The 24,294-nt window shown below is 48.8% G+C and overlaps 1 protein-coding gene across 3 annotated transcripts in view; it reads left to right on the top strand.

Moving 5' to 3' along the window:
- Nucleotides 1–24,294, top strand: part of Gsg1l (GSG1 like) — a 194,733-nt gene that overhangs the window by 110,016 nt on the left and 60,423 nt on the right. For all 3 annotated transcript variants that reach the window (XM_034513676.2, XM_076942353.1, XM_076942363.1), the window contains one exon: nucleotides 10,730–10,882. In XM_034513676.2, coding sequence (XP_034369567.1) covers nucleotides 10,730–10,882 — 153 coding nt within the window. The remainder of the gene's footprint in view (nucleotides 1–10,729; nucleotides 10,883–24,294) is intronic.

The raw sequence follows: 24,294 nt of genomic DNA, 5'->3' as shown, positions 1-24,294 counted from the left end.
TCCCTGTCCCTTCTCATTGGTAGCAGTCCTATGTCTGCCAACTGCCAGCTGGAGTCCTGGGCTCTGCACTTAACTTCTTTGTACCTCAGTTTCCTCTCATCAGTAATTCCGGATGATGATGGAGATACGCGCCCTCTGTTGGTTGAGGGCAGCTATGGTGCTTAGCAATCCTGACTGATCTTTGTATGGCCACGATCAAGAGTATGATCCACTTGTTCAGTTTGGGGCTCCTGGCGAGCTGGAGCCAGGTTCTTTTCTTCTGTGCCTCTATGGTGCTGATGTAGGGTTGAGGCCTGGGAAGTTGTTCTGTTTTTCTTTCCTCACTGCCAAGACAAAATGTTTTCCCTAAGGGGAAAACTGTATTTTTGGCTTATGGTTTTAGAACACTTCCATCATGGGAGGGAAGGCACGGTGGATGAGCTCATGGTGGGAGTATGGCGGAAGCTGCTCCTGTCTGGTGGACCAGAAGTGCAGTCAGAACAGAGGCAGGTATTGCCTTCAAAGGTCTTAAACTCCGGCTTATGTCAAGCTGACAGAAACAAACAAACAAACAAACAAACAAACACAAACCAGGACAGAGGAGATTTCCCTTCTCCTACCCCAGCAACAGCCCCACAACTCTAGACCTGCAGCAGGTGGCATGAAATCAACTGGTGTCTAGGAGGTATGAGAAGCTTCCCACAATGCCCTAATGGCCTCATCCCCCTCCCTGACTCCTTGAGTGCCTCTGACCTCCATCACTGACAGCTTTCCCCCAAACCCCCCCCCCAGCTTCCTCCAGCTGCCACTCAGAATGACCTGTCTGTCCACACTCAGCCAGCTGCCACTCAGCCCTGGCCACTGTCTGAAAGTAAGAATGTGGTCCTGGCCTGGCAGTCTCAAAAACAATCTTGATTCTTTAAAAATACAAACATGGAATTGAAATAGAAATTTAGAAATATCATATGTAGCTGGAAAGAGACAGAAATGAGGGGCTGAAAATTGAGAGAGAGAAAAAGGGCACAGAAAGCACAAAAGAAAGGGGGACCAGGGAATATGGGGGGCACAAAGCCACAAGAGCCCAAACCCTGTCCCTAGGACTTTTTGAAAGTTCTCTGACTGCCTCTGTCCCATTTGGCTACAAGGTACAGACAGAAATGGAAGGCTGGGAGGCCAGCATCTTGGCCAGGATGGCCTGAGAGGGGATTGCAGGCATGCCTGTGGGTCCAGAGCTCAACCTTGGCCTTGGAATCTCCAGCTCTCCTCCCCTCCCCACCCTCCAGTCCCAACACGGGAGGCAGTGGTGTGTTCCCAGTATCAGCTTCTGTTTCCTGAGGAGCAGGAGCAATTCCTGTTATCTGGTGCCGAAGGCCAAGGTCACTATGACATGTCTCAGATGCTCTGAGACGGTCCTCAGCTTCCAGAAGAGCCCTTTCTAAAGGGCACATCTGCCAGAGATGGTTTAGAATTAGACAGGGACTGTGGCCTCTGAGCTCTGAGGAAGGATAGCACCATCAGAGACAAACCAGTCTGTTCAGTGGTTGTTGCTAAGGGAGAACGGAGGACTTGTTCCTGAAGACCTTGCATGTATTGAGGCTCAAAGAGATCAGGGAAGGTCAATCAATTGCAAAGGTCTTGATCTACCTTCAAGCTCTTCTGTAGGAGACACCAAGAGGAAGGGTCAAGACATTTTATGCAAGGGTCTCCATGGGACCATTGCTAAGGCTGGGGTAGTCAGGACGGGTTTCGGAGGAGGTGACTTTGAAGGAAACGGGTGGCTTAAAACAACAGATTTATCTATCAGTGAGGTCCCTAGTGTAAAGTCAAAGTGTCTGTCACAAGGGCTGGATTGCTTTCTGGAAACTTCATGGGGCTGGAGATGGAATCCAGGGTTCTGCGCACGCTAGGCAAGTGTTCTGCAGCTGAGCCCCACCCCCCTAGCCTGAGAGCCCGTTCTTCTGCCTCATTTCATTATAAAAGAGGTTGGGTCCCTTGGCCCAGGCCACTGCAAGCCCTGCTTCTGATGGAGCAGCTCACTTCCAGCTCAGCCTCCCAGCTTGCACAATGGTGCCCCATTGTGATGACATGTGTCATCTAACTAGGACCCTCTAACTAGGGTATTCCAACCTCAAGATCTTAATCACTTCTGTGAGGTCCACTGCCATGCAAAGTGGCATGGGCACCGAGCTGGGAGGTAGGGCATGAACATTTTCTGATGAGAACAAGGCTGGAGATGGGCATCTCTGCTTGGGACTCACTTGGCTCAGGCAGTAAATGCATCGCTGATACATTTGAACCTGTTGCTGCAGATCTCTTCCTTGGCTCCTGATTGTGCATCTCAGCCAGCCAGGGAGCTGACCTACTGCTGAGCTGAGTCAGTAGTCTGGGTGGGAGTGGTCCTGAACATCTCAGAGCTCCTGGACATGCTGAGACCTTGTGCTTTGAATCATGTGGCATAGGAAAGGATGGTTCTAGAAAACCTGAGTCTGCAGAAAACAGCCAGGTTCCATGTTCTCAAGAACCTGACCGTTGATGCTGGGATTCCACTCCAAGTGCCCTGCTATGTCCCACAGAGCAGCCACCGAGCATGTCCACTGTGACCTTGAGTCAAAGCCTAGAAGACATCCTGACTTGTTAAGGGGACTCAGATCATTGTGACGTTGAGCAACTCACTCACCATCTCTGGGCCTCTGTAGAAAGACTACAGGATCCAATGAGGGTTGCAGTTACTCCTCTGGACATGCCTGACAGAAGCATGAGGAGAATGGTTTTAGAAGACCTCAGTCACCATGGCAGGGATGGCAGGGTGGGATAGCGCAGCTTTCTGTGCTGCCAAGAGGGAGGCAGGTATCATGGACCAGAACTAGGGGTGGGTATGTCCTTCAAGGCCCACCTCTGGTGACCTGTTTTAGCTGGACCCAAACAGCATCATCAACGGGGGACCAAGTGTTTGTTTAACTGTGGAAGCACGTTGGAGACATTTCAGCCTCAGGCTGCGACAAGACTACTCTTTTCATATACTTGACTCTGATAAGGAATCCGAGCCAAAGGCCTGTCCTTCCAGTTAATTCTGAATATCAGCCATCCTGCATGGTTGCTAAGACCCTAGCCCAGAGAAAGCTGGTGATTCAGGTGCTAGGGATGTCTCCAGCATGTGGTCTTGGTACCACCCAGAGCTTTGAAATACTACATCCATAGTCAGGAGTTGGGGGCCCATTTGCAACCACAGAGTTTTCGAGACTGAAGCAGGAAGTTCACAGACTCAGGGCAGCCTGGGCTACCCGGGGAGACTCAGTCTCATGAATAATCAACCAAATAATAACCAAAACAAGAAAGAAAACAATTCTGTACCCCTGTAGTACCAGGGACAGAAATGGCTTTAGACACTGTCTTGTGGGCTATAAACTCAGGGAGGGACCATAAAAGGCTGAGGTGCCAAGCGGAGTCTGTGCCATCCTGTCAGTGTGTGCTCCATTGGGAGGTAGCCCTGGCTTTACTTGGCCACGTGGGGGTTCGGGTTCATGCCATACCCACCCAATTTGCAAATGAACTTCAGAAAACTGGAATTTGATGAAGCCCTTCCTATTTTTAAATGTTGACAATGAATGCAGATATTTTTAAAAATATTGTGTGGGCCAAACAAGACATTTCTGCTGGTTGGATTCTGTCTGCTGGCAGCTTGTGTGAGAATTCCCTGACTTTCCCAAGGGGAGAGCTGAGGCCTCTGGCAGCAGATGGACCTTTGAGGCTTCAAATAGAGGGATGCTAGCAACAGGGCCAGGTCTGTTGGTCCTTCTGCAGTTTCCCTTTCTGGCTACCCTAGTGGACCTGCCCTTGAGTTCCCATTCTGTGTCAGAGAACGGCTCAGGGAGTGCAGTGAGCCCCCAGCTTGCCTCTGTCTTTGCCTTCCTCTGAGACAGCACATCCTACCTTGCAGTGGACAGAGAGCCTCTCATTTGCAGGCAGGCTGGGGGCTCTGTAACTCCAGAGAATCTCCTCTTGCTTCTTCAAGGCCTCTGGCCTTTTCTTGGCAGCCCACACCTTCTGGTCACTGATCCCCCACGCTGACATTTCATAAGCAGCAGCTGTCACTGAGCCATTCCCAGCCCCGGCAGACTGGCTTGTGTCATTTACATGATTTAACATGCTTGCTTCAGGGCGTGCTGCCGAACTCAGCCCTCAGCCACTCTGCTGTGACTTATTGATCCAATGTATTAAACTGATGGATTCTTATTTATTTATTTGTTTTGAGGAAAAAAGGATTGTTTTTTTTCCTCTTGAAACACCATCATGTCTTGGTTTCCTGTCACTTTGCAACTGTTCCTCTCTGATCCCTTGAAAGACTTTATCTGTCTAAGGGTGATAGGCTGTTATCCCAGACCTTAGGGTCCCCTGGGTGACATCACACTGGAAGCACTGAGGGTCATAATAGGAACAGCTAAGGCTTCTTATAGCATGTACAGACAGGGAGGGACTAGCACTTAAGTTACCAGTGAGCTACCTGGTCCTTAGAGTAGGTCAGGAAGTGGGTGCAGAGACTGAACACAGGAGAAACACTGGGATCCAGTAGCGGGGTGTCCCCTGCCCAGGCTCTCTGGTAAAGTCCACCATCCACACTTCTCTGTCTTAGTATTGATTATTATGACCTGATTTTCATGTGTGATACAGGAACTGCAGCTCTGTATAGTGATGGCTACTGGCCCAATCTCAGGCTTCCCCTTACCAGGGCACCCACCTACAAATGATCAGCAACACCTTGCTGGGCCCCATCAACCTGTGTAATGGTGGTGACATGCACTGCACTGCTCCTCCCATGACACTACAACTGAACTGTCTTTGACATCCCAGAACTTCGCTCTTCTGCTTGGGGTGGTGCTCACCCTAAAAAATGCAGCACATTGACAGTCACATGGAGGCAGAGAATGTCCAATTACATATAGCATGTCATACTTGATAACGATAGTCACTGAAAGTGCCCACATACCTAGCATTCTATACTTTCCGTATGTGTGTGGCGCATATGAAGGGGTTTCTATGTGTCTACTGTTGTATATTTTGTGTGTGTGTGGTATATTTGAGAATGTTTACATATCTACTATTCCATGTTTTCTCCCTGTGTGTGGTGCATACGCAGGTGATTCACATACACTTTCCATGTGTGTGGTGCTCTTGGGGATGAAGGTGCAAGCACTCACTCGTGCACCTGCAGGGGCAGACGAAGGATGTGGAGCATCTTCCCTTGATGACACCTCACTTTTTCTTTACTTTTGTAGGATGGGATTTCCCCCTGCATATTATTAATGAACTAATTCATCATATTTTAGATAGTCTTGTACATCTTTGTACAGTTCAATGTAGCAGAGCTGATCCTCCTGCCTCTCTGAGTCCAAGTACTGGGGTTACAGGCCTGAGCTAACACACCTGAGTCGTGGTGCTCGACTTCCATTGTTATTTAGTGTGGAATCTACCTAAAAACATGTTAACTGTGAACAACGAGCCTTTCTAGGGGATCCTCTTTCATCGAGAGGTCATGACTGACAAGCCTAGGTGTGCGGTAGGTGCATGCTGCACCTGCACAGCCCTTGGGTGGTATCTCTCCTTTGAGGCTTGGCTATAACTGTTAATAATTATACTCGTTCACCAGAAATGGTATTTCTTAACCTTCACACGCATGTGTGCGCGCATACCAGCATCAAGCCCACAGCACCCACAGGTGCTTGCTTCTGCACTGTCTGCCATTCTGGCTCCATGTCTACCAGGCTCACTTCTCAAATGAGGGCAGTGAGGGACCGGAGGTGAGCCCACACTCAGGTCACAGGAGGCTGAGGCTCGACTCCCCCCAGGTGTCTCTGAGTCCAGTGAGGAGTCAGCCTTGGCGACTCTCAACTGAGAAGGGACTGCAAGGAAGGGAAGTGGATCCTGCAAACCCATCAATTCCATCGATGTGGGTCAGAGTTGACCTCGCCAAGCTGTTTTTTAAAAAGGCAAAAAGTGCAGCTAACAGAATTAACTGTCAGCTGGGCCCTACCTGATGAGAAATCTTTCCATTTCTTCTGCCCCTGAAGGTCACCCATTCTGCTGCAAATCTAGCCATTAGCAGCAGCACCGAGTTGGGAGACTGGCCTCCCTCCTGTCTTTGATCACCTCTCCCCATAAAGGAGGCCTGGCTGCTGCTCCCTTCTCTGCCAGTCCCTGGTGGACTGTCTCCCGCTGCTGCTTCATTATTCCCACCGTCTGCACTGTGTCCTCCAGACACCAACACTTGCCGTTCCAGCACGGGCTTGTGTTTACCAAAGTCAACTCTCTTTTCCATATGTATGTTGAAAAGGAAGACGGAGCATCTGAGCCTGAGCGTGTATCCACATCCTCTGCAGATCCATTAAAGTCAGAAAAGGCTCTGCTGTCAGCTGGTGTGCCTTTCTTGTCTCTTTGTGTGTTAATTAGAGTATATTATTTGAAAAGAAAAAAGACTTCACTATGACATTTACATATGTAAATAATGTATTTCCATCAAATTCATCCTTCTGGTACCCTCCACGGTATCCCTTCTATTTTAATTTGAATTTAGATTTCGATAATGAGAAGAAAAATGTGATTTGCCTTTCTCAGTCTGGCTTATTTCACTTAACATGGTGACTCCAGTTCTGTCTACTTCCCTAAATGTGATGTGATTTTATTCTTCCTTTATGACTGAATAATACTCCACTATGCTTATACAACATTTTCCTTATTTGGTCATCTGCTGTTGATGGGCAGATATATTTATCTACTGTGAATAGGGGAGCAATAGACAGTTGTGTGCCGGTGCCTCTGTGACATGCTGAGTGGGACTCCTTTGAGTATACCCCAGGTGTGGCAGAGCTGGGTCAAACAGTCATTTATTTATTTAGTCCTCCATGCTGATTTCCACAGTGACTACAGTAGTTTATAGTACAAAGTGTCCAGTCCCATTATATCAGGTGATGCCCAAGATTCTGCATGCCCATCACCAGTTCCAGTGCTTCTGTCTGACTGGTCAAAATGCTACTGGGACCATTGACTGGGATCTAGCTCTGATAGAAGACCAGGATTGACCACCACAAAAAGATGAGCTAGGGAAGGTCCTTGACGGGTGGGGATTCTCCAGATAACACAGGAGTCTCTCTTTTGGGAGGGCCTCTGGGAGCAAAAGTGTTCAAATGTCATAGAGAAGTTACTTTTATGGGACTGAGGGTTCCAATGTCCCCAAAGGCTGATAGGAGTGGGATGCTGGTACTACTCTAGCCAGGAGGAGAGGACACTTAGAGCCAAGAAGGCAGAACACAGCAAAAGCAGCCCTGGGCAGGATGGAACAAGCAGAGAGACATGGGTGTCTCACTAATCCTGAGTGCTGAGCCATGGGTCAGGGATGCTCAGGGTCCTGGCACAGAGTGTCCCCTGACAGAGGCATGGGAGGATGTCTGGGTGGGCACAGAGGGAGGGAGTGGGGTGCAGATAAATCTACAGAGCATCAGCAGCACTGCAATGCAAGTAACTGCACAGAAGATGCTGGCCCTGAGGCTCAGCCTCCTTTTAATGATTGACAAGTAGGGACTGGGATGTGACTCAGCTGGCAGAGTAGAGTTTCTAGTACCACATAACATTAGGCATGGTGGCATATGCCTGCAGTCTGATCATATGGGTGGTGGAGGCAGGTGTATCAGGAATTCAAGTCTATCCTGGGCTACATAGCAAGTTGTAGGCCAGCCTAGGCTGCATGAAACCCTGATTTCTTCATCCTACTCACAAAACTGAGAAGTGTTAGGAAGGTTTTAAGAACACATTATTAATGGGGGTAGTAGTAATTTTTAGAATATGGGGATAAAACCACTTCATCGCTTTGGTTCAACTCAATGTTTCAGTCTTTGAGAGGAAATAGACCTGTGTCACCAACATCTCAGCCACCATTTCAGGGGACTCTTTATTGTCAGACTGTCTTATATTTTTGGTTGTGAGCCTAGCCTTTAATGACTGAACCATCTCTCCTGCCCTTGTCAGACTGTCTTGACCCACTAGCACCTAATAACAACACAGAGACAATTAGTATCTATTATAGATCAGGATTTAGCTTAGGCTATCTCCAACTAGCTTGTATAACTTAATTAATCCTGTCTATACTAGTTTGTCATGCGGCCTGTTACCTCTGTGTCCCAGTATATGTCACAGTACGTCTGACTTTCTCCATGTCTGCCTGGCAAATAGTCCTCCCCTGCCCTACTCTCCCGTACCTGATTCTTTCCCAGAGAGCCTATCTCTGCCTGGAAGTCCCACCTTTTCTCTCCTGTCCTGCTATAGGCCATCAGCTCTTTGTTAAACCAATCAGAAGGTGATGGAGAAGAATGTTTACAAAATACTCAGGCAGGTGACAATTCAATAAAAGTAACAATACCAAGGTCATGCTCCTGTGCTCTACTCTGTGCCAGGACAGAAATCAACATTTGAATAATACAAAGACGACCTTTACCTGGTGCACAAAAGGATTATCCCAACAACTCTTATTTGCCTCTTGAGAGTGAGGCTGGTTCCTTGGGGACAGAGTGAGTTCTGGTGGTCGGAGCATCACTAGAAAGTCAGACAAAAGGTGCTAGTGTGGAGCACACCTGGGTCTAGGGCATGAGGTTGGGTTGCTGAGGATGGAGTATCTGGCACTAGTGCCCCAGAACTAGGCTGGGGTGATGGGGTAGATTCAGCTCCTTATCTTCTCACCAGGCTCAGAAGCACATGCACGAGAGCTCCACCTATCTAACCCAAAGGAGCTAAGAATCCTAACCACGGGCTAGGCATGGCGGCACACTACTGTAATCCCGGCACCATGGAAGGAGGCTCCAAGTGCTATGCCGGCCGGGGCTATGCAGTGAGACTTTATCTCAGAAACACAAGCAATGATCTTGGGAATTGTAATTGTCATGCCAAGAGTAGCAACAACAGCCATAATAAAAGTGGACAATAGGTGTTCGTTACAGAGCCAACGATAAGGGAGCCTGGTATCCCACTGATCTCCAGTGCCCATAGGAGGCTTTGTGGCATGGAGCCTGTTCTGTCCACCCATCAGAACATGCATTTCCCTCTGTGCCCTCCAGCCAGGTTGACCAGTGAGGACTGTAATGAGACCCTGGTTGAGGCAGCTCTGAGATTCGGCTTCCCAACACCTTCTCTCCTGCCCTTCCTGCATCTCCATGTCTCACCCACATCTCTTGGGGGCATTTCCTCAATAAGAACTGCAGTGGCTACTGCTCTGGGGAACAGTCACTTCCTGGATCCTCCTCCCAGACACCTATTTCATAGAAGAGATCACCAAGGTTCTGAGTGGTCCTCTACTGGCCGGTGAAATAGCCTGGATTTGATCTCAGGCCCCTTGAGTCCCCAAAGTTTCTGGGCAAGGACAGAACAGATGATCCCATGAGGAACAATCCCTTCAGAAGCCTGTTCTGTCATTCTTAGAGGCAGGAATGGGAAGCAGCTAGTCGCATGCATAGTCAAGCACAAAGAGAACGAACACATGCATGCTTGCCGGAAGAGAATGAATGCACGCATGTTTCTGGAAGGGAGTGAGTACATACTTGCTGGTGGCTCAGCTCTTTCTCTACTCACACAACCCAAACCCAAGGAATGCTGCCATCCACTTAGGCTGCTCTCTCACATCAATTGATTTAACTAAGAAAAACCCCTCATAGGCACACTCATGGTCCAACCCAATCTGAGCAGGTCCTCATGGAGACTCTCTTCCAAGATGGCTCTAGAGTGTGTCAAGTTGACAGTTAGCATTCACTAGCCTCACCTTCCCAACCTTGAGCAAGGCCTCTGTTTTCCATCCACTCCTGAAGCCATCTCTCGTGTGGCCAGCTCTCCCACAGCTAAGTGGTCTTGGGTCCATCTCCAACCTGCCAGGCTTAACTCAAGATCCTCTAGTACATCGATGCGGCATGGATGGGAATGCATGTGGATGGGTCTCCATTCCCACCATTTACCCTCTGCCCGTTCCTTGGACCCACAAGCCCAAGGTGGGCTGATATGGGGAAAGATACAGGAAAGCTAGCAATGCTAGCAGCCCAAGGTGGGCTGATATGGGGAAAGAAACTGTGGCAATCCAGAAGACACGCCAAACCACTAGAAGGGCTGAGGGGTAGCATCCTTCAGGAAGGGCTGGAATCAGGTGATTTTTTTGCACTTGAACTCTGTGACCGCCCCTCCTGGTCTACCTCAGCCACATCATGCTCGGAGTCTTAGAGAAGGGCAGTAACAGGTCAGTTCTAGGTCAATGACCAGTCATCAGTGTCCAGGAGAGTAAGCTCATAGCCAAGCATGGCAGCTCCTGGGAGAACCACGGGTCAAAGTCATGGGCCCGGCAGTAGTGGTTTCTAGGAAAAGAGAAGGGCAGGGTACAAGGGAGAATGTAGGGCAGGCAAAGGTATAGGCAAGGCTTGAGGTAATGAGGTTTAGGAACCTTTGTAGCTTAGGTAACAGAAGGCCTCTCTGTAATGGACTTAGCAATAGAAAATTTGCCCATGTGGAGTCTGCAGTAGGGTGGCCCTTGGGCCTGGGATGAGGGGGCCCAGCAAAGGCACCTCCTTTGGCTCTGCTTTATACATGCAGTGTCAACGTCATCCCACACTGGTTCTTCAGGGCACCATAGCACAGGAGCACCTAGAACTGAGGTGGAGCTTGCAATGTTCTTAGCGGGTGGGGCCTTGTGGGTGGACAGTCTCTCACCTGCTCCTGCCTCACTCTTCAGGGGTGCTGTGGCTGTCCGTGGTCTCCGAGGTGCTCTACATTCTTCTGCTTGTGGTCGGCTTCAGCCTCATGTGTCTTGAGCTCCTCCACTCCAGCAGTGTCATAGACGGGCTCAAGCTCAATGCCTTTGCTGCGGTCTTCACGGTGCTCTCAGGTAAGGAGCGTGGGAGGCAGCATCAGTGGGCAACTGCTCATCTCCCTTTGCTCAGCACCAGGGGATGCTGCAGCTCCCAGGCCTGCGCGCATCCCCTGTGAGGATGGGAGAGTGCAGGCTATTATATCTCCTTAAAGCCATGACCAACTATTTATAAATGCCCACAGCATGCTGGGTACCACAAAGGACAAGCACACACAGCGAGGGCCAGCTTTGTGATGCTTAGCGTGGGGGTGAGGTGCAGTGGCTTGAGTGTTTGACTTGGGCATGAGACAAAGAGGTGATAGGAAGGGGTGCATAGAGGGGGTTCTCACAGGGCTACAAAAGAGAGGACCCCTTCTGGTTGAGGTTGATGCTTAGTGGTACAGCACATGCATAGCATGCATGAAGACCCAGGTTCCACCCCTAGCAACGGGAACTTGGGAAAGAAGATAGATGGAAGGAAGAAAGGAAGGAAGAAAGGAAGGAAGGAAGGAAGGAGGGAGGGAGGGAAGAAGGAAGGAAGGAAGGAGGGAGGGAAGAAGGAAGGAAGGAAGGAGGGAGGTAGGGAGGGAAAAAGAAAGGGAAAAGGTAGAGAGGAAGGGAGTGAGGGAAGGAAAGAAGGAAGGAAGAAAAGACTTTTCCCCCTTATGCTTCCTCCTATGGAGGGGCTAAGGAAAAAGCCTATCCCCCATAGGATTAAGAGAAATTGAGAAAGAACACACCATAAAAAAGACTACTGACCCCAAGGGCCAGGTGTCTAGCATGGCATCTCTAGACTGATGTCCCAGAAGGCTGAGCAGGGAGTGCCCTAGAAGAATATCAAGGTGTTGTTGTCCCCAAAGCTGACTGGCCTCCGGAAGTCCCTTAGAAAGCTACATGCAAATTGAATTTCTATAAGCCCTACAATCCCATTCTCCATGCACTGGAAGAGCTGCCACGGAGTGAAACGGGACAAGGAGCTCTTGACAGGGGACAAATCACCTCTAACTGAGGTGTATATGGAAACCACAGGGATTTCTAAAGAACAGAGAGCTGAATTCAACAAGTTACAGCCTGCTCCCCAGATGCACTGTGAGGACCTGGGTAATTCAGAGCCAAGAAGGGTTTAGCAGTCATAGTGCAGCATCTGGTTCCATCCAGTTCCCTGCTGCTCTAGGCTGAGACCCCTCCTGCCCATTGCTTCTGTCTTTTATCCATTTACTCAGTCAACATCTGCTGAAGGCCTCCTGGGCTCAGCTACTGGCCTGAGTTGGGGGGGGGGGGGGAGGATTAAGGAGAAGGATTCCCTCTTGTGAAGTTTTCTGTGTTGTAGAACAATTCGAGGTCATCATAATGCAGACCGGACACTTCTCTGTCCCAGGCAGGAGGGGCATCCTCGCCTTCCCAGGGCTGAACCGAGGTGTGGAGGAGCCCTACATGGCAGGACTTGAGAACCAGGCTGTGTTTCCTTGGGAGGAGTGTAATCCTGGGACTTCAGGTATTCAGATGACAAGAAGGCAGAGATGGGGGAAGGTGTTGAGAGATGAGGCTGGAGAGCTGAGGACCTTGCTGATTATCTGAAGCCTCCGGAGTCCACCCTGCAGGCAACACGGAGTCCATGAGCAGTGCAAAGCAAGGGGATGAGGGGGTAACAGGATCAGCTTTGGGGGTGAGTTCTGGGTTCAGGATGGAGGCTGGATGCAACCAAGCAGAATGGCAGTAGGAAGCTGGGTACAGGCTCATCATTCTAACTATTGTGGAAGCTGAGACAGGAAGATCACAGGTACCATGGCTAGCCTGGGTTACAGACTGGTTCAAGACCAGTTTGGGTAGCTTAGTGAGACTGATTTACAAGAAAAGATTAAAAGAGGAGCTGGGGGTATGGTGCAATGGAAGTGCTTGCCTAGCAGGGATGGAAGTCTAAGTACCATCTCCAGTACTTGGGTGTGGCGGGGGTGGGCGGGGGGGGGAGGCTCAGGGGGCAGAGGCGCAGACAGACAGAGAGACTGGGAATAGAGGTAGGGAGCTGCTGTGGTAATCAAGGTAAGAAATAATGGGTACAGGGGATTAAAACGGGGACCCCTCCATGCAGAAGGTGAAGCCCTTAGGACTTTGAGATGGTGAAGGATTGGCCATTAGGGAATGGCAGAGAGGTGAGTTCAGGCATGGAGTCCAAAGAACTGAGAGTCTGTGAACTGGTTTGGAAAACAATTTATCCCTTATTTCTGCAGCTTGTAAATTGTCACTTGTCATTTCCTTACACTGTGGTGATGGGGCAGGCGCCCGGATGCAGTGACCTGCAGCGCCTATCCTTTCTGCATCCCTCGGCAGCTGCTGCAGGTGTTCTGATGCGCAGCTTCCAGAGCGGGGCGTTTTTTAGGCGTCCACCAAATCTTGTTTAAGGTGCTCACAAAGCGGCATGTTCCCACATGAGGAGTCTGCGTGTGTTGCCAAATTATTCCCTGCAACTGGTTCCCTCTGTCATCGTATACATTTGTTTTATGCAGCTGAAAATATTGTTCTGAGAAGGGGGTGGTCCATGGCTCCAAATGGCCAGGGAGCCCCTGACCCAGTTACACAGAGGTCCTCCCTGGCTGGCCCTTGCCTTTAGACAGGCTGAGCAAGGGGGTGACTAAAAAAGGGTGACTGGGAGGGGGTCAGTGAGTGGGATGTAAAGTGAATAAGTAAAATAATAAATTAATTAATTAATTAATTAATTAATTAAAAAAAAAAGACGGGGGGACCTCAGAGTGATGGAGGGTCTGGGTGCTGGCAGCAGCCTCCTCTCCCTTCCTTCCTTTCCCTCTGCTCCTCCAGGCACCCCTCCCACAGCCCACAACCAAAGCATCCAGCTCTTCTCTCTACCTTCTTCAGTTCAAACACATACATGTCAGTTGTCAGCCAAAGCAGCTAGAATGGTTAATATCATCACCTGGACAGGATGCAGATTTGCCTAGGAGACAAGCCTCTGAGCACGTCTGTGAGGGAGGATTAGGTTGGGCTAGTGGCAGAGGACCCATCTTCACTGTGGGCAACACCATTCCGGGGGGTGAGCTTGCAGGCAGCATAGAAAGGAGAAAGGCTGCTAAGCACAACATGTCTCCCTCTGCCTCCTGATGCTGATGTTGTCTTGCACTCGGCGGCCATGATGGATTGTACCCTCGAACTGTGAGCCAGAAAACAAGCCCTTCCTTAAGTTGCTCTGGTGAGGAATCACATCGATGGGAAAAGCAGCTAGCGCAGCGGGCACTGCGGTCCCCGGAGCTTCTTACAGGGTTGCTGAGGTACTCTGTCTTCTTCCACAGGCTCATCACAGCCTTTGCCTATCAGAAAAATAAAAGACCTTCTGCCTCCCAGCAGGAAGGCCTACTGCTGGAGCTGTTGGAGCAAACGCTGTCTCCATAACTCCAGACGTCTGAACAACCAGGGCTCAGGGGGGTTAATTGGCTTCCTCTTGGTGGCACAGCTGGCTGATTGTGGCACTGGAATTAAGCCACTTCGAACTGGCTTCAAAGGGTCTGCACTGCTTTCACGGAGTCTTCCTGTGGATGTGACTAGGTAGGAGGACAAAAGACATTTCTTTTTCCTTTTTTTTTTTTTTTTTTTTCAATTAATCTGCAGAAAATATCAACTCAGGAGTTAGTAGCAGCCAGGTGAAATAGTGAAGGCAGAATCAGCAGGTGGCCGAGAGCGAGGGTTTACTATTCATTCTTAGAGACAGAGGCAAACTTCAAGGCTATTTACTAAGAAAGATTGGTGTCCCACCTGCTGATGGAAAGATACAGGAAGCTGGTTGGGGTGCTCCCTTGAGTACTGCATGCTCTGGGCCTTGGAGAGGTGGAGTGATGTTGCTGGGTCCCGCCAGGGTGGGTGAGGGAACTACTGCAGTCCAGGAAGAGAGGTAGTCCAGGCTGGACAAAGGCCAGTGCTGACTCCTGGGGTGCGTTGGGCCCTGCCATCTGCTGCACCAGACGAGCCCAAGGTCAAAATGTTTCTCTGGTAGAAGAGAAAGCAGAGCCAGGCAGCCCTTATGCAAACCAGTTATTAGGGTTAATTAGCAATTATGAAAATTAGCCCACTGATTGTCGTTGGTTGTGATGGCAGCATTATGGGAGACAGACTCCTGTGGCCCAGTTTGACTCAGAATCCCCCAAGTATTCATGCTAACCAGTTCTGACCTTGAGCTCTGTCCTTGGCCTGCTTAGTCTGGTTTTAATGAGAATCTGGCTGGGTTGGTTGAATAAAATCTTGCACCCTTAGCCAGGCATGGTATTGCACTCTGTGAACACAATGTTCAGGAGGCTGAGGCAGGACAGTTATGAGCTAGAGGCTAGCTTCCTGTCTCAAAATAAGAAAGGATCCAACTGCGATGGCACCAGGCTGGAGAAAGGTAAAACAAAACAACAACAACAAAAAATCCAAATGCAAAGTAATGTTTCTGTAATACATACCAAGGCGATGCCTAGAATCATATGAGGGTGCTCTGTGTTCATGGTAGAGCTGACCTCTCAAGATGTCTTTAGCCAAAGTGTCTGTACACCTCCTTTAGCGGTGGTACGGGGGAGGTAGGGGGTGGGGAAGGGGGTGGGGGTTGCTGCCACGGGGCAAGCCTACTGTGAGTTCCTTCTATTACTCCTCAGTGACTGGTGGTAAGGACTGGACTAATGTGTCCACTGTGCAGATGGGAAGCTGGCTTGTCTGCAGTCCTAGTGAGAGCTATTGAACCTGGTGCCTGTCATGCTGAACCACCCAGAGCGAGGCTTAGTACCTGAGACACAAGCTGCCGCTGTCATCATTGTCCCTAGCTGTCCTTGAGTATCTGAGAGATGGATGATGGCTACAGATACCAGCCTTCTCTGGGAGGCCCAGGGACTGACATGGGATCCTCAGTACAGGAAGTCAGGCCAGACATCTATTCCATGTCTCCCCAACAGCAGTGATTGTACAAGTGTTGATCCAGAGAGCTAGAATAGTAATAGCAATATTGTCCCACTGGGTCCATGAGTTCACTAGCTGTCAAGGGTCTGAGGTGTACTTGCACTTGTAGGGACCCACAAAGTGCTCTGAGTTCAGCTGCTTAAACCAGAAGAGAAAATTAATATAATAAATAATTAAATGAGTGTAGTTTAGAGGGAGAAGTAATGTTCTAATGTTTTATTGTATAGAACCATAGTTATGGTTGATAATAATTAATTAATTGTGTATGTGTTACATAGCAAGATGCTGCAAGAAGAAAAAGAGGAGGAGGAGAAAAGGGAGGAGGAGGGAGAGTAGGAGGAAGAAAAGGAGGAGGAGGAGGAGGAGGAAGAGATTCTTAATGGTTCTAAAACAGAGAACAGCTAAATGTTTGAGATGGTGTGTTTTGGTTATTATTTTTCTTGTTGCTGTTACAAAACTCCCAATAAAAAGCCAATTGAAAAAAAGAAGAAAAGAAGGGATAATGGAGGGGGAGGGAGGGAGGGAAGAAAGGAGGGAAGGAAGGAAAGAGGGAGGGAAAAAAGGAGGGAGAAGAGGAAGGATAGGAAGAAGGAAGGAGGGAGGGAGGGGGAGGATGGGAGGGAGCGAGGGAAGGAAGGAGGGAGGGGAGGAAAGATGGAAGGGGAGGAGAAGAGGAAGGATGGAAGGAAGGATGAAGGAAGGGGAGGGAAGGAAGGATTTATTTTGGCTCACAGATCAAAGGTGCAGTCCATCATGGTGGGAAAGACACAGAGGCAGGAGCATGAGGCAACTGGTCACCGTGTCCACAATCAAAAACCAAAAGACGAATTCTCATTCCATTTCCCCTTTTCACCGCAGCCCATGGTGTGGTACCGACCATGCCCATATGTGGGTGGGAGGTGCCTCCCTGTTCTGCTAAACCTTTCTGGGAACACCCTCATAGACATACCCGGAGATTTGTTTCCATGGTGAAACAAACTAAAGCTTATCAGGGTGACAAGGAGGAGTCACCATCACAGATGGATATGTCAACTGTTCTAATCATTTTGTGCCACACGCGTGTGATGAAATGTCACACCACCCCCAAATGTGTATAACTACCGCGTATCACTTAAAATAAAAACACCAGACTGAGGTCACAACTCATTGGTTGAAGACTCTCCTAGCTCATGCGTAGCCTGGCATTCACGGTGTCACAGAAATGTACAAATTATTTTAATTAAAAATTTTAAATTATATGTTTTTTTAAAAAATGACAAAGTTGTAAGAATGATTCCAGATTGTGCTATATTTATTTTTATACAATTAAAAGTCAACCAAAGAGCCAGGCATAGCATTAAGCATCTATAATCCTAGAACTTGGGAGGTGGGGCAAGAGTATTGAAAGTTCTAGGCTAGCCTGAGCTACATAGAAAGACCCTATCTTAAAATAAAGCAATAGAAAAAATTCAATCCTGCATCCATAAAGGGACTGTGCTCAGGACTCACAGAAATCATGGTGAGACCCCAAAGTGGGCCGTGGGGTTTCTGGTGCTTTGGGGACTGAGGGGTGCTGGAACCTCTCCTGTCTCCCACAGAACAGAGCCTTAGCCCCAGAAACACTCCGAGAGCAGGCAGGATGATTTCTGCTTTCTTCCAGCTCCCGGGGAAAGTGCAGCTGAGCTAGGAAAACAAGCCATTTGGAAAATTCCTTCACATTCCAGCTCACTGTGGGCTTTCAGTAAGATCCACGTGGCATGAAGAGACACCTGTCCGTTTCCCTGGAAATAACCAGCTGTGTGACTTCAGCAACAGCCTGTTTTGTTATGTAACGAGAAATGCAACTTTAGGGATAAAATAAAAATTAACAAGGACTTGAAAGCCAGGTTTGGGACAATATTTTAAAGGCAAGCTGTGGGTCCAAGGACAGGGCCGGGGGCAGGGAGAGGTATGAACATCACCCCTGTGTTGTGTCTAGACAGAGGACCTGGAACTCTGAAGCTCAGTGATTCCCCGCACTGCAGATACCCCTAGCCTGAGGAGCTCGGTGGGGAGAAAGAGTGGCTACCCACTACTCACCTTGGGACCTTGGAGCTGGAACACTCCAACCCGTCTGCAAAACTTCATCTCACCACCTGGTCTGTGGTGTTGTTTATGAGCCCATCCCCACTTGTCACTGGCAAGTACGTCTTCCCTTGCTTAGTCCCCACCCTCCCTTGGTGACAGCCTCCCAGGCCACCCTTCCCTGTGTCCTGTGGCTCTGGAGCTCACTCTACTTTGGTGACTTGTGGGTTCATGGTGGGTTTACTTCTTGCTGTAGCTTGCCACAGACGAGAAGAGTTCCCTGGAACCTTAATTCCTCTCTCCACTTTACCATCAAAACCCATGCTGAAAGAACCCCACAGCCCCGCTGCATGCCCCTCACCTTGCCCTATCTCACTGGGTCTCTTGCCCACATTCCAGGCAGGAAGTAACTTGGGTTGGCTCCCAACTGCAGAAAATGTCACAATGGTAGCCCATGCCATGTCCCATGCCCCAGGAGCAGAAGGATCATGAGGTTGAGGCCAGTCTGGACAGCATAGTGAGAGCCTGCCTCAGAAAGAGGGAGGTAAAAGATGAGAGGAAGAAGAGGAGGAGGATGAGGAAGAGGAGGAAGAGGAGGAGGAAGAGGAAGATCAATGTGTTACTTTCCTGCCAGTGTGGCAACCCCTGACAGAAGGAGCTCATTTTGACTCACAAACTCAGAGGGGTTTTAGTCCCTCACAGTGGAGAAGGCAGGGTGGAGTATGTGGCCATAGTTGTTCACATCATGATGGCCCAGGAAGCCGAGAGGCCAGGTCAGAACCTGAGTCAGGTATAACCCTCCAAGGCCCCCAGTGAGCGCTGTCTACAAGCCTGTCCCCACTCCCTAAAGTTTCCAAAGCCTTCAAAATCACAAGCTGGGAGCGAAGCACTTAAAATATGAGCCTGTGAGGGACATTGAAGATTTAAATATAGTGCAGAGGGCTCAAGTGACATAAGTGAATATCTGCATGTTATTAAAATCCTTTTGGTTGCAAGTGACAAGAACTGAGTCAGTCGGATGAAGGCAGAGAGGGCGGTGATAAAGGCAGTTTGCTCAGGAACTGTAAGTGTGTGCTGCCAAGCATCAGACACAGCCACACCAAGGCCCTTAGAACGCCACCTACATTAGCAGTCATTCTCAAACTCTGTCAGTATGGAGAGAGGGCTTGTCACAGGACTCTAGACACACAGAAGTCTCCGAGGTAGAAAAGCCTGCTGGAGTTTCCTCCGTGCTGTGGGCTTAGCACAGGGACAGAGCAGGGGTGTGGGCAAAAGTGGGCTCAAGGGAACTAGTTGACAACAGATCCAAATGATCCAAATGGGTTGTTAAGTCAGAGGGTTAACAGAAGGCCTGAGGTAGAGTCAAGGGACTCAGGGTCCCAGGAATAAGCAGTTCCTTCACTAAAAACCCTTTCATCTTTATGACAAAATACCCTTTTTTTAAAAAAAGATGTCTTTTAGCTCTTGTTTCCAGGAGTTTCTGGCTATGGTCTGGCTGGTTCCATTGTTTTCATCTTGTGTAAGGCAGAGCATCATGAAGGACGAGCATGCTGTAGTACGGCTGGTCTCATCACGGCGGCCAGGGAGGAAAAAGAGACAGACACAGAGACAGAAAGACACATAGAAGAGAGACAGAGACAGAAACAGAGAGAGATGGAGACACAGAGAGACAGAGAGAAAGAGTGAGAAAGAAAGCTAACAGAAATGAGAGAGAGAGAGAGAGAGAGAGAGAGAGAGAGAGAGAGAGAGAGAGAGAGACATATGAGGAGGCCAGAGTAAGATACAGCCTCCAGGAACACACCCACACTGACCTACTTCTTCCAGTCAGGCCCTGTTCTGAAGTTTCCAGCAACTCCCCAGGTGACTATAAGCCTGTGGGGACAGTCGATGTTCAGTCTACAACATCCCACACTTGGTCCCAAGGATTCGTAGCCATCTCATAACGCAAGGTGCATTTAGTCTACACTCAAGAGTCCCCAGAGTGTTAACAAGTCCCAGCATTGTTCAAAAGTTGAAGGATCGAGTCTGAGACTCAATGAAAACTCTTAGCATGGGGTTAGTTTTAAACCTCAACAAAACAAGCTGCAAAGAACTTCTCCAGAGAGTTCATGCGACAGTACACATTCCTGTTCCAAAACTGGAAGGATGGGAGAATGACAGGATCAATCAGACCAAGTGCAGCTCCTACAGCTCCCTGTATGGCACCTGAGGCATGTGGTGGCATGATACAAACTCTGAAGACCTGGTCAGCACCAGCAGCCTGCCAGCCTTGCTGCTTGTATTCCAGATATGTGCGGGAGAGTTTCTCTCCTGAGCTACCTCTGTGTTTTGGTCCCTACATGCTTCTGGCATCTCCAGCTTCCTGTGGTCTCCACTGGCAGCTCCCCCACTCCCATGCTCACTCTCACCCATGCTCACAGTTTCACAAACCACTTTCTCAGGGGCTGACTTAAGGGAATCTGGCTCAGCTGTGTAATGCCCATCCTCTTGGACCTTCCTCTGAAATCTGGGTGGAAGCCTGCATGTCCCCTGAAACTCTTATGTTCTGTAAGTCTGCAAAACTAGCATTGTGTGGCTGAAGCCAGGGTCTGCCAGAGTTTGAACATAGCCAGGACCATGGATGGCAGCTGGGTGCCTGGGTCCTGGCATAGGGAAGAGATCTTTGCATCGCATTCTCCTTAAGGGACAATCTTTTAGAGGTGTTTTCACTTTTATCCAACTGTCTGGATGTTGTTAGGCCATTTACACACACGCACACACTCAAATATGTAACACGCTCAGATCATAGTCACTCCTCAATACTTTTATGGATTTTTTTAAAACAGTGTCATTCTCCTTAACAACCAGATCCTCCACGCCAACAGCTCTGAGTGTGATCCATTTCAGATCGAACAACAAGCCTTACAAATCGTTCTGTTCCGCCCTTTGCTCCTAATGATCACTGTGAACATGTTCAAAGCCACCTTCTCATTTCCCCCCACCAGTTTCCATAGGCCATTGCCTTTAGACTTAGCTTTGCACAGAGTCTGAGGACATGAAAAATGTGGACAGGTTCTTTGCCACAATTTGCAGCATGATTGTCATCTAGTATAGTTCCCAATAAAATCCTTGCTCCCAAGAGGAAGTCCAGCGCTGCTGCTTGTCTGCATTCCTGCCTCTGTGCTGGTCTTCTGAGCTCCCTTCAGAACCCCTCACTAGACTCAGCTCACAGCTGGGTTCTAGAGCTTTCCTAGCCTGATTCTTCTACCATCCAATCTTCTGTAATCCAATGGCAAAACCTTCTCTCGCACATGTCTGGTAGTCACAGCAGTGAGCTCACTTCTCCAGTACCAAGTCTCCGAGTGTTAATCGGACTTTACATGACAAAACACCCCAGAGAAACGAGTGTCAGAGGGTCCTGTGTGGTCAGCTGGTCCTGCTGCTTCTACACCTGGGGCTAGGCAGGGCAACATGGTGAGCACAACTGCTCGCCTCATGGGGGCCAGGAGGCGGGGTAGTGGTGGTCAGGGCAAGTTATAGCCCTTAAAAACATGTAGCCCCACCTCCTGAAGTTTCTAGAACCTTCCCAAATAGCTCCACCAGCTGAGGATCAAGTGTTTAACACATGGGCCCATGAGGCCCATTTTATACACTATCCTTAGCAGAGGCCCCAAGCTGCTCTTTCCTGGGAGGCAATCCCAGGGAGTGTGGAGAAGCTGGTCAGGAGGAGCAAAGCCAGGGAAGAGAGCACTACTGAACAGGTGAGCACCTCTGGGCCCTGGATTCTTAAGAGGTTCTAGAGCCCAGGCATAACTGCTTGCTCAGAGGTCTCTCCAAGAGGTGGCTGGTTATTCATTAGCTCCCATCCAGCAGCAGCTTAGGGTCCCTCCTCCTTCTCTGTGAGACTCTTTTCATCTCCCACCCAGGAGATCAAGTGCTTAAGGAAGGAAGCCCCCAGGTAACCTAAAGCTACAGAAGGTCTATGGCCTGGGCCAAAGAGACATGCATTGGGGGGTGCTGGAAGATGCCACAGAAAGTCACCTGCAGAGCAAACAGGCCAGTGTGACACTAACCAATATTGTTCTGATGCAAACACAGATGTTTTAGTCCTTTCTGGATTATTCTAACAGAAGATCATGGAGTGATCATGTTGCCACATCTTATTTCTTTGGCATCGTTTTTTGGCCTCAGTCCTGCCAGGCTTGCTCAAAGCTCCCCACCCCAAATTGTTCTGGGAACCAGATCCAGCAAGTCACTTCAGCTCATCTGCATAATCTCATGCATAGTGCAAGGGGCTCTTGAATAACAGACATTCCTACTAAGGAGAAATTCTTAGGATTTACCATAACTCTCCATCCTCCTTGAGTCAGGGACAAAGCCAAAAGTCATTCATTTTTTCCTAACAATGGTCTAGTGGGCATCCAAGCTGGCACGTGTTCTCAGCTGTGCCTTGGTTTGGAACACGAACAACATTAGAGCAGTGGTTCTCAACCTGTGGATTATGACCCCTTTGGGGTCCAACAACCCTTTCACAATTGGAAAATACAGGTATTTACGTTACCATTCATAACAGTAGCAAAATTACAGTTATGAAGTAGCAATGAGCATAACTTTGTGGTTGGGGGTCACCACAACATGAAGAACTGTATTAAAGGGTCACAGCATTGGGAAGGTTGAGAACCACTGCAGCAGCCATGGCTGATTTCATCTGAACCGAAGCCTGCAGGGGCAACACACCATATCTGCTTCTGCCTGGGATGTTAATTCTCACTCTAGGCACCCATACCCCAGGGCTGGTGGAAGATTCTGATTCAGAAATGTACAGGCCCTTTCCCCTTCTGCTACAGTGCTCCACCACAGTTTAATGGTCTAATGTGATGTCATGCAAAGCAGGACAGGGTTTGGTCCTGGTCATAATCTTCTTCCTTATACAGGCTACAGTCCCTACTTTTCTGGGGACTAGAATGTTCTAGAATTCAGCAGTTTTTGGATTTGTAAGCTAACACAACACACAGACTGCCCATTCCATAGCCTGACAGCACACTGGAGTCACATGCTCACATTTCCACATGATAATGGGGCACGTTTCTGTGGTCAACAGCAGTCTTTATGAGTTCAAGCCAAACTATGGCCAAGTGAGTTCTAGAAAAGCTCCCAGGTTTCAGAACTTCTGAGGATTGTAAGGTGCAGGGCAGTATTATAGTCAGCCTGGTGTGGTGGCTTACACCTATAATAAAAGCACCCAGGAAGATAGGGCAGGAGGATTGTGAGTTCAAGGCCAACTTGGATACAGTGTGAGCTCTGGACCAGCTTGAACTACACAGAAGACCCTGTCTAAAACTATGTATGGAATCACTAATTTACATTTGTTTTGCTCCTACTGTGTGCTAGCCAGGTACTATGATATTGCTGTTTTACAGTTGAAAACAATGAGGCATAGACCCCCATCAGCAACTCTGATGGGGTCTATGCCTCATTACAGCCCGAGTGCTGGGCTGAGCCTCCACCCCCAGCCACATGAGCCTTTCTGGCCCAGGGCACATCTGCTGGGGACAGACCTGGGAAGGGAGAATGAGGCTGGGAACTTCAACACTTGGGATCTCGCCACTCAGATTGAGGCTCCCGCCCATTGTACAACGTTAGCATAGCCACCCAGGTATGCCTCAGCAGGCAGTGCATTGGCCAGGGTAAACTTAGGGATGCATGTCCCACGGCTCATTGTTACCATGGAGACGTATACATGGCATTCAGGGAAAGCCAAAATCTGGGTTTTTTATGGAAGGTTCTCCTTACTTTTAATTATAAAAAATGTTTTAAAAACAACTTTATTAAGGTGTAATTTGCATATCATAATCTTTTCCCATATCAAGTATGGGATTTTTAAGTAATTTTTAGTAGGCATCGTGATAGTCTAATTAAAAGAAAAAAAACACAACACTTCCATTAACCTTAAATAAATCTCATAGCTAGTAGCAGCTACTCTCCATTCTCAACCCTGAATGACCACTGTTCACTTTTTAGCTCTGTAATCTAGTCAAGTCTCGACGTCTCATAGAAGCGGGGCATCAGTGTATTGCCTTTTATGACTGTCCTCTTTCATTTAATGCCATCTGTTTGAGATTTATCCATATTAGAGCAGGGACTGGAATCATATTCCTTTTTATTGCCACATAAGTGCTCACTGTATGGACATACCCTCTTTCCTCTATAGACTCCTCAGTTGAAGGGAACTGGGCTGTTTCTGCCTTCGGACTGTGGGAATACTGATGCTGAGGATGCTGTAAACAAATGTTTCTCTGGACATCTGTTTTTGTTTCACTTGAGCATAAACCTAGGAGAGGAGCCTCTGGATCACACAACTCAACCTGCTTTTTACCCACTGTGTAGCCAAAGAGCCACCACCCAGGCCCTCAGCCCAGTCTCCTGCCTGTCCGAGGAAAAGTCATCTTTTATTGCCCTGAAGGTGACACCTACCTCTTTCCCTGCCTCAC

This window comes from Arvicanthis niloticus, chromosome 1 (assembly GCF_011762505.2).
Source record: "Arvicanthis niloticus isolate mArvNil1 chromosome 1, mArvNil1.pat.X, whole genome shotgun sequence".
NCBI classification, from domain to species: Eukaryota; Metazoa; Chordata; class Mammalia; order Rodentia; family Muridae; genus Arvicanthis; species Arvicanthis niloticus.
The sequence above is the reverse complement of the archived record's forward strand: the minus strand, read 5'-3'. Positions and strand labels throughout refer to the sequence as shown.